Source organism: Aegilops tauschii, chromosome 5 (assembly GCF_002575655.3).
Source record: "Aegilops tauschii subsp. strangulata cultivar AL8/78 chromosome 5, Aet v6.0, whole genome shotgun sequence".
Taxonomy (NCBI): Eukaryota; Viridiplantae; Streptophyta; class Magnoliopsida; order Poales; family Poaceae; genus Aegilops; species Aegilops tauschii.
Genome location: NC_053039.3, coordinates 534,616,113 through 534,627,017, shown reverse-complemented (window position 1 = coordinate 534,627,017; position 10,905 = coordinate 534,616,113). Strand labels below are relative to the sequence as shown.

Here is a 10,905-nt window from a genome sequence, read left to right as displayed (position 1 = left end):
TCATGGCTTTAAAGATATGAACCTATCTTGGCATGGATTGAAAATTCTTGGCAATGCGGATAAGTATCAGAAAATTGTGCTCCATAAGAATCTTGTGTACTATAAATGTAAAAGATCACTCTTCGGTAAAGAAAAACAATGCATTTAGTTATCACCATTTACGAATATCACATAGTTACAATTCAACCAATTAAACTGAATGAAAATTGGTAACTTGGAAGTACCTAGTACTAGCACGATCCAAGACATGTCAAAATATATGCGATGAGTGTTCTATTATTGTATTCCTGAAATTGTGTTGGATATCATATTCAACTGTGTGCTATGTATTTCCGCTTGATAGAGATGATTATAGGTCTTCCACATCTTTAGTATTGATTGGTAGAAGAGGTTAACAAGTAGTTTTTCTAATAAATACTTGATGAAGTCATATGTCTAGTGAACCAAGCGAAAATAATAAAGAGCAAGTTACTTCTCTGATAAGAACTTTTCGGAACTAATTCAAATGCTTATTGATGTAAAGAACCATGCCTATATTTCCATGTCACGCCTAAAAGAAAAGCAATCCGAAGTGACATGGGCATAGGCCTGGCTCTTTCAAAAAGAAGCGGAAGAAAAATAAAAATAAAAGGACGGTGTAACTTGCTCGTCTTAAAGACGGGTGAATTATTACGTAGAGTTGAAACACGTCTACTAACCGATAGATAGTAATGTGTGATTATTTATATAACTAGAAGATACCCCGCGCGTTGCTGCGGGAACATACTGTGATTTTTCTTAGCGGTACATAGCAAAACTTATGAACAGTGTATCGGTACATTAGCATGCCAAACTACTTAAAGAGACAATATAGTACATGTGAGAGGAGGTAAGGAGAAGAAAACATAAAACAATGGGTACATCGCGAAAGCTTTTGCTTCTAAACTTGTACATACAATTAACTTTTCTATTGAGCATACAAACAAATTCCCAATTCTATTTCAAATTCACCATTCTATTTAGGGTCCCTTCTATTTACTATGAATGGCTATATAGTCGAGAAGGTCTTCCACTTGTCAACTCCCCAGAACAACAACAAATATAAAATAACTAAAAATGTATAAACTTAGTTACAAAGCAAAGTCGCACGCAAACACCATGAGGAAACCATAAATATGTCATCTTGAGTAAACCATAGTTTGAAGCAAAATAGCATGTTTGGACGACAATCTCTGACAAAGTAGCTGACACATTCTTATTCAATTGCAAAAATGGTGATGAGAGAAACATGTGTACTTTTGCATATTAGAAGAGGGCAACATGGATCACTCATAAGTTATTAGTTGCTCAAGCGTAATTTTTATTACATGTATATGCTACTGTACTACCTTTTGTGAGATATAGAAATTGGACTTGATGCAATAGTTTTTGGATACAAATTGTGCGATCATGAGAACAGAACATGTTGTTTGCATACTTCTCCAGATAACTCCAAAGTGAATAATTGTATTCACAGCAACTGAAACATTAATGTTAATGAAAAAATATCATAATAACATGGGATTACCTGGCCCGGTGACTTGAGAATCAATAATGTAAAAAAATATGGTGAGCACTTAGAATAAACAATCTTACTTCATATAAATTGACGACCCTAGACGGTTGAATGCCAATGTATTTTTTTCTTTCATTTCTTGTTGAATCCAAAAGAAATCAAGATGAACATGCCCTCAAACAAATGCAAAGTATGACACCCATGTGAGCCATGTGTCGGATCCCCTATTGTTTAAACCTGCAATCAAGATAAACATGGTTTAAACCATGCACTTTTTCCTGAATGTGCCAAAACAAAATTCGCGTCACAATCCAAAAAGACAGCGTCAGAATGCAGAGCACAAAAGCCAATTATATATATATTCGGAACATCAATATTAGGAAAGTAACATTGGCTGACAAAAAAAATCAGCGGCTTAGCTTAACTGCTGTAGGTACTCTGGCGGCATAGCAGCTAGAAAACATATTAGTATTGGAATGTGGGGGGGGGGGGGGGGGGGGGGGGGGGGGGGAGGTGGTGGTTCTGAACGAAACCTGATACAGCAGCGGGATTGAAATAGGAAGTCCGCTATGGAGAGGCCTCCAGATTCATCCCCTCAAGCACGGTAGTACCAGCAGGCAGCAGACATGAGCGTGGACGACCAAGGCAGATCAAAATACTTAAGTACTTGTGGTGGCGCTAGGGAAAAAAATGCAGATATGAATGTGAATTATACTAATTATGCTTGCAAATGAAACTGAGCAGAGGAATTAACTACCTCAAGTCCAAGTGAAAGATCCATGGCAATCAAATTCGTACATGCAATTCATCCCTGTTCAGATACAAAAATGTGTGCAGAATAATTTAGCAGCGTAGTGTAGCCCATGACTGAAGGTAGAAATAGAAGTGATCTAATATATCAGAATCCAAAAAAGCATGTGCAAGGCTACGGCTGCAACTTACTGGTTTGGATTATCTAAAAAATAAAAACTTACTGGCTTGGATTGGTTTCAATCATCGCCAAGCGCTCGCGCCACTGTGCGTCACCAACGCCACCAACGCCACCAACCCCGCGCCGCCCACCCCATACCCGTCGGCTGCATGTCGCCTCCCAGGTGCTGCTGATTTGGGATACCTCATTGCCATCACGCCACAACTCAGGCCCATGCCCCGTGAGGATGCCTCGACCACGCCGGACGAATGGAAGATGCTATGTCATGGGATTACAGAAGGCCGGGTAAGAGAGGTGGGATCCATGGAGAATCCCATGGGCGAACGCATGGATCGGTTTGTAGAAGAGATGGATCTGGATTGGGAGGCGAATGGCGTCATGGAGATGGGGATGGTAGAGGAGGAGATGCATGATAACTGATGAGTAATAGAATTTGGCATTGAGAGCGTTGGCAGGGAAGGAGAAGAAGCCGGCGCGTGAATTGGGGAGTTGAAGAATTCTTTTCCGGTAAAGAGACGCGTTCTCGGGAGGCCAGGACCCGACGAAGGAGCAGCCAACGGGAGGGGCATGGTACACGGGGAGGTCAAGTCTTTGGGCTGCAGATTTGAGCCACTTGTAGTTAATCAAATCGTTGAAAGAATATATGGTGACGTGGATGCATGAGAGGGCAGGAAAATCTGGTAGTGGGGAGCTCCTATTTAGATATAGTAGATATGAATTCTTGAATCATTGGATGGACTCGTTCATTTTCGTTATCTGCATCTCGTAATCAAGATGACCTCTTTCTTACAAACTGCCGTATTTGCTCGGGGACGAGCAAACCTCTAAGCCTGACTCCTTAGGAACGCCTTAGTCCTATCAATTTCAAAAACTTTCATTCACGTCTCTTGTTACTTTAGTTTATTTCAATACTTTACTTCTTTGTTCGCTACACCACTTTCACCCATACTACTATTGCTTTGGATTTCATTTAACTTGCAGGCATTGCTAGTTGAATGGCTGATTCTTGTACTCCCTATGGGATCGGTACTCTTACTTCGGAAAAGCTACAAGTAAACCCTAGCAATAGCAGACCATCAGTAGACCATTTTGCGACGACTACAACCATTGAAGTGATCCAATGGCACGTAGCCGTTATTGCCCCTCACTCATTGGAGAGGGGCAAAACTTGTTGTAGCAGACAAACGGGAAGTCATCGCGCTAAGGCCCCATAGGATCAGCGCACCAAAACAGCAATCGCCGCTGAGAGAAGAGTAGATCAAAGGATACAACTTGAAGACACATGAACGAAGACCGGATCCGAGCAGATCCACCAAAGATAACCACCGACTGAATATTGCAAGACCCGCTGGAGACACACCTCCACACGCCATCCGACGATGCTAAAAGCACCACCGAGACGGGGGCTAGGTAGGGAGAATCTTATTCCATCTTCAGGGTCGTTCACAAACCCTAACAAAACTCGAAGAAACATCTAAGAAACGAGCCCTCTTGTCGACAAGGGCCGGAATCCACCGCACCCCTATGGCCCTAAGTCCACAGGATATGAGGCAAATCGGCGGCGCCGCCGAGGAGAGGTAGAAAACCTAGCCGCCTTTTCCCTTGGGAGGAGAGACGAAGGGGAGGATGAAGGATATGATCTTGTGTTCCCCACAAGCCCTTAAGATTAAGTCTTGGACCATGTTATGTCTCCACCCATGGGCCACCGATCGTTTGCATCTTGACAATTCTGCTAACTAGATTAGAATTATCACTTGGTTGCCAAATACTTAAAAGATGAGCTACAGATGAATGCTAGTATAACTAGAATCATCACTTGGTTGCCAAATACACTAATACGACGTGCTTAAATAACATCATATAGCAGTCGCAAAAAAAATTAACATCATATAGGAGTATAGTATAGTAATAAATTCAGATTCAAAGTACCATCTATAGCAGACGATTCATTTTTCCTTTGGGCGGTGCGAATCCATCTTTGATGTGGCTGTGGAACAGGAGAGACTTCCTGCGCATGTCGATGCTGATCAGATACTCAACCTTCATGCATAGTCGTGGCCTTCTTCTCTTGTCGACGTAGTAATCTCCCAGCGAGAGGTAGAGGACACCCTCCTCGTCAGGCTTCAGATATGGGTGCTGCGGCACTGCGACCGGCAGCCCCTGGCACTTGTAGGCTTCCGATTCCAGGAGCAGCGTCAAGGGCAGCTCCATGTCGTCGTCTCTCGTCCAGGAGCGAAGATCCGGCGCCAGAGTCCAGCTCCGCAGCACGACGTCGGCAGGGCGCGTGTTGTCACGGGGGGTCTCACCGTCGGCAGTGACGATGGAGATGAACTTTATGGAGTCCCTGACTGGGCCCATGGTCCGATGCTCCTTGGGGTTGGGGCAGCTGTTCCAGAAGTCACGCCCTTGGCACTCCTCTGGGAGATCCAGCTCCACGTGGTCGTCGTCCCTGGTACCGGCGGAGATCATGTCGCAGACAATGGCGCCATGGAGAAGGTCGGCCCAGAAAACCTTCCCTTTGAAAGTGAAGACCACGTCTGCTTCGTGCAACGGCCGCTCGGGGTGTTCACGCGGAAGCCGGATCTGCGGGCTGAGACGCGCCACCTGCTTCGTCCACTCGGCAGGGCCACGGCTCGACCACCGGAAGAGAATGCCCCTCCCGCTCCACTGCCACCCTCCATCGTACCTTTCCCAGAAGAACCCCACGTTGAGCAGATCGTAGGAGCCGTCCTTGCGTGGCAGGACGGCGGGCCGCTCCAGGAGTTCGAAGGGCACAGGAAAGACCGTGGGCGTCATGAGGCAGGCCATGAAGTAATTCGTGTTGGCGCCGGGGACGCGGGGGAGCAGCGAGAGCGTGTTCTTGGCGCCGTCGTAGACGAGCCCATAATCCCTGTCGCCCAACAGCAGCCTCATGAGGATGAAGTTCTCCGCCATGGACTCGAAGATGCACTTGATTCCGCGCTCCCGGGCCTCGATCTTGGCACGCACGTACAAGGTGGAGAGCTCCGGCGGCTCGACGAGGTGCGCGTCGAGGGAGAACTGGTCCAGTATCCAGGACCCGTCCTTGACGCCCGCCCAATCCTTGGTCGCGCGGGCGAGGATCGCGTTCTCCTGCTCTTTTTCTTCGGCATCGAAGATCGGGACGTGCTTCCTCAGCACGACCCTGTTAATCCTCCTCGATGAAGACATGCCAGAAGATCGCCGGAGACGTGGCTTGAGATCGGCGTGGATTGAGAGTTGAGACGGCGCGGCGGCGTCCCGAGACCCGAGGGTTTAGCTTCTCTCCGTTGCTCAAGGTCAGATGCGGAGCAACCTGGACGGCGATTCCTATATGACGCTCGCGAGCGTCAAGCTGTCCCCGCTTCGCTGAAGCAAAGAAACCGATCGACACGATATGGGCCGGCCCACTTGGAGCGAGGAACTGGTCTTGTGAATCTTCCAGAAGTTTCCCTGAACCGGGTTTTTTCTGTTTTGTTTCCTTCAAAGGTTTTTCGGTTTTCTTCATAACTTTTAGTAATCGTTTTCTTTTTTCTTCTTATTTATCCCCTTTCTTTTATTTTTTTCTACTTTTGTGTTTCTTTTTTATTTTTAGTTTTTTGTTTTCCATAAATTCAAAATATCCAAAATATGTCCAGATTTTTCGAAATTCGTTTGACTTTTCAGAAAATGTTTTCTAAAATTCCAAATTGTGTTCATGTTTTTTTTGTTCACGTTTCAAAAATAGTTTTGAATTCCAAATTTTTGTTCACCGTATTGAAGAAAAATGTTCACCATACATTGAAAAAAATGTTCAGTGTGTATAAAAAAATGTTCATCATGTATAGAAATTTTGTTCAGCATGCATTCAAAAGGAGTTCATTGCATTTAAAAAAAATGTTCTATGTGTATTTGAATATTGTAAACCTTACATTGAAATATGTTCAGTGTGTATAAAAAATGTTCATCATGTAGAGAAATTTTGTTCAGCGTGCATTCAGAAAAAGTTCAGCGTATTTTAAAAAAATGTTCAGTGTTTATTTGAATAAGGTTCACCCTATACTAAGAAAATGTTCAATGTGTATTCTAAATTCGCTTTCTAAAAATTGTTCACGGTACAAAAAAAGTATTCAGATTTTGAAATTTGTTCAATTTTTGAAAAACATAGTTCACGTTTAAAATAAAAAGAATAATCGAAATTTGCGTCCGATTTTCGAAACATTGTTCGCATATTTAAGATTTTCATTTTTCCAAGAATTAATGGAAAATGTTGAAAAACCCCGGATCTACCATTTGGGTTGGTACTTAAAAACAAACGCCGTTTTTATGATGTACACAATTAGTATCCCAGCTGGCCAGCTTCGTTAGCACGCAGCGCTAGGTCTAGAGTTTGACTCCCATTGCGATCGTTTTTGTTTTTCAATTACCGGCCGGCCCATTCGCGCATCAGCATTAGCGCAACCACTTCGTTTTGACGCACACGAGCGTCGAGCAGGAGCTCCCATGGAGATTCATCCTTAAGCGCTCGATGGTCGCCACAGCGCGCTATGGGCTGGGCCGAATAGCGTCGCTCACCTTGCTATGATTTTTCTAGAGCATCTCCAGCATACGCGCAACGAGCGGCGCGCTAAAACAGTTTTTTACGCGCGGAAATAGCGGTTTTTTGCGCGCGGCAGGGCGCTGGCTCCGGCAGCGGCTGCAAAATATTGCGCGCGCGACCCGCTCCAACAGGCGCTGCAAAAAAAAGGCGCACGCGAGCAACCAGAACACAAACTAGTTCAACCAAATAGATAATTCGATACAAATAGCAAAGTTCAACCAAACAGCACAAACTAGTCCGATACAAATAGCAAAGTTCAACCAAACAGCACAAACTAGTCCGATACAAATAGCAAAGTTCAACCAAACAGCACAAACTAGAAACTACGAGGAGTACTCTGAGTCGTCGTCGTCCTCCTCCTCGCTTGTGTCGTCCGACGTATCAAGAAGGGTTAATTATCCTTTTGCCCTCGATGGTGTTCATGTGCTCAGTTTTGCCATCAGATACGAATTGTGCTCAGTTTTGCCCCTAGTCCATGCGCAGCTACTATGACGAGGCCAAACGGCCAGATTTTAGTCCATTCCGTCCGGCGGCGTTAGTGGTTGTGGGTCCGGAGCTTACACGCGGGACCGCGTGGACGTGGGTCCGGAGCTGACATGTGGGCCCATGCAACAAAATACCCAAATCATTCGTAGGGTTCTAGCCGGCCAAATCGACGCCCACTCTGCCCATCCGCCGGCCGGCCCTCCTGCGCCGCCGCCGCCACCTGCGCCGCAGCCAACACCTACCTCGCCACCAGCTGCACGGCCTGCTCCGCGGCTACCGTCCTGCGCCGACGCTCCACCGCTATCTGCTCCGCCCGCCACCTTCCTGCGACGCCACGGGTGAGGCGCCCGCCACCTGCTCGACCCGCGGCGCGGCCTCCTTTCGTGCGCCCTGCCGGAGCGCTCAAATGTGGGGGGCTGGTGGAGCTGTTTGAACAAGGAGGAGGAACCCCAGCGCGAATTGGCGAGCAGCGGCGACCCTGGAGTATTTGGCGAGGCAGGCATCGGCCCGGAGATCCGCCGCGTCCACGACAGGGTTCCCGAGGAGTAAGTCACGCCTCCTGTTTAGATTGAGCTTAGTTGTGCATTTGAACAGTCGATTCGAGTAGGTTTGCCCGATTAGTGTGCTGATTGCGTCTCTGTTTTTCGTCGGTTAGGATGGAGTTGCGGTTTGCTTTCTTGGTGCACATTAGAAGGGACCCATACATGTTCAATGCAAAGAAAAGAAGAAATTCCAAGGAGGTTTCGATTATCGGTTGCCAATGGCTAGTAATTGGAGTTTCAGATAATTTGGGGAGGTAATTTGTAGCCAATATCCTTGGGGTTTGCTTGATGAAGTGGTATACAAATACTATGATGTGGAAAAGAAATGGGTGACAGTTAGTAATGATGAAGAGCCGGCTACCATGTTTGCTAGGCATAAAGAGAAAGAGAATTTTCATGTGAGGCTGCAAATTGATGTGCTTGAGCAGGCATTTGGACCTAGGATGGCGGGTGCAACATCTCGGGGAGAACCAAGTCGTCGTAAGGGCATCTCTAGCCAGAACAGTTCAGTTAGTGCACAGCGACGTGGTGGCTCGACAAGTGTGGGCACCGGCAGTAGGGTCCCCCTTGAAGTGGAGCCCGATGAATACAATTCTGGGGTTGATGAAGAGAAGCTATATTCTGATGTTATTCAGAATTTACGACGGGCACCTCGGGCTGAAAACCAAGATGAGGCTCATAATGCAGTCCGTGTGGATGATGACGCGGTGGGTGAGGACGGAGACCTTGCAGCTGTTGAATGGGACCCTTTGAACCCTCATATGGAAGAAGGTATCGTTTTTGCATCCATGACTGAGTGTAGAAATGCACTTGTGACACACTGCATCAAGATAGAACGTACTTTCAAAGTTGACAAGAGCGATCAAGTACGTTATAGAGTGCGCTGTCCGACTGAGGGTTGTCCATGGAGGATGCTCGCATCTAAAATGCGAAATAGCATGAATGTTCAGGTCAAAGTGAACCCTTTTAAGCACACATGCCTGGAATCAACCCTTAGGAAGGATACAATCAGTAGAGCCAAGTCAAGATGGGTGGCAGAAGAAGTAAAGAAGTGGGTGAAAGAAAACCAGCAAGTGGGTCCAAAGGAATTGCAGAAGAACATCAAATACAAGTTCAAGATAGATTTACCATACATGAGGTTGTTCAATGGTAAACAACATGCTATGGATTCTATTTATGGTAGCTGGCAGGAAAGTTTTCAATTGTTGTATTCATTCAAAGGTGAAGTGGAGAGGACCAGCCCAGGTAGTATTGTAGATATTGACCACCACACCGTGGAGTACACATTCAGGGGAGTGACAAAGACCAAGGAATGCTTTAGGAGGGTTTTTGTCTGCTTTGAGGCTTGTCGTCGGGGTTTCTTGGCAGGCTGCAGGCCTTATTTGGCTATTGATGCCACTTTTCTCACAGGGAGGTTTAAAGGGCAGTTAGTAGCAGCTTGTGCAGTTGATGCACACAGTTTTGTATTTCCAGTTGCGTACGGTGTGCTGGAGACAGAGTCTGAGGAGAGTTGGACTTGGTTTTTGCATAATCTGCGTCGGGCTATTGCACATCCCAATGGTTTGGTCATTCATACAGATGCCTGCAAAGGTTTAGAAGTGGCCGTGGACAATGTGTTCCCTGGAGTAGAGCATAGGGAATGCATGCGTCATCTTGCTGCAAATTTCATGAAGAAATTCAAAGGAAAGGTGTATACCGACAATTTATGGCCAGCATCTTTGACTTGCAGTGTGAAGAAGCACAACTACCACTTGAGGCAGTTATACATGAATCCCAAAGTGAAAGAATACTTGGAAACACACCACTCCAAGTTATGGGCCAGAAGCCAATTCAGTGAACTAAGCAAAGTTGACTATGTGCACAATAATCTAGCAAAGTCTTTCAACTCAACGATCCGGAAACTAAAGGGTCATTATGTGGTGGATTTTCTTGACAGGATAAGGATATAATACATGCAGAAATTTCATTATCGTGCAGGAATAACCGAGGCAAAATTCATGGGCCACATTATCATCCCTGCCGTGATGAATGAACTGAATCAGAAAACAACAGGCTTGGAAATGAACAGGACTCTTTTCTCGGGTACCACAACAGAGATATCATATTCAGATAAAGAGAAGAGGGAATGGAGATATACAGTGGATTTAAAAGCTTTAACTTGTAGTTGAAGGCAATGGCAGATAACTGGGTTGCCATGCATTCATGCCTTGTTTTTCATCACTTCTCTCCCAGGTCCAGCAGGGAACATACATCAGTATGTGCATGATTACTACTCTGTTGCAAGGTTCAAAGCCACATATGTGTATGCATTGCCTGCTATGGAGGGAAAACAACAATGGGACATGGACCCTGGATTCAAGCTTTGCGCTCCAGTTCTGAAGAGAGCAGCAGGTAGACCAAGTAAGAGTCGAATCAGACCTCGCAGCGAAGGAGCTGGACTTGGAGCGAGGAAGTGTAAGTGCACAAGGTGTGGTGGGTCTGGTCATTTCGGTAAGTATTGTGATAACACAGTAGATCCAGCGTTCGGAGAGAGTTTCGATGAAGGCTTCGATGAAAATGTTGGTCAGCAGCCGGTTGCCTCAACAGATGATGAAAATGACGGTCAACCGGTTGCATCAGATGAGGATTTTGACGAGGTTCCAAATGATGATGGTCAACAGACGCATGATTTTGACGATGATCCAAAATATCCTCCAAATGATGATTCTAGTGAGGCTCCAAATGGTGATCATGGTGATCCAAGTGAGGCTCCAAATGGTGGTCCAAGTGAGGTTCCAAATGGTGACCAACCTTCTGTTGTTGTGAGTTCTACTAGGTATGTAAATCTTGCAAATAC

General features: G+C 45.8%; 1 protein-coding gene and 1 long non-coding RNA gene across 2 annotated transcripts; both read right to left on the bottom strand.

Annotated features, from left to right (window-relative positions):
* Nucleotides 1-901: 901 nt before the first annotated feature.
* LOC120964149 (uncharacterized) lies at nucleotides 902-2,490 on the bottom strand. The gene is made up of 2 exons (XR_006663331.1): nucleotides 2,068-2,490; nucleotides 902-1,771 (listed from the first exon to the last, which is right to left on the bottom strand). It is a non-coding gene; the product is annotated as an uncharacterized lncRNA (long non-coding RNA).
* A 1,907-nt stretch (nucleotides 2,491-4,397) lies between these two features.
* On the bottom strand, nucleotides 4,398-5,654 carry LOC109755635 (uncharacterized). Its single transcript, XM_020314530.1, has one exon. The coding sequence runs from the start codon at nucleotides 5,652-5,654 to the stop codon at nucleotides 4,398-4,400; it is 1,257 nt and encodes a 418-aa protein (XP_020170119.1).
* Nucleotides 5,655-10,905: the final 5,251 nt, after the last annotated feature.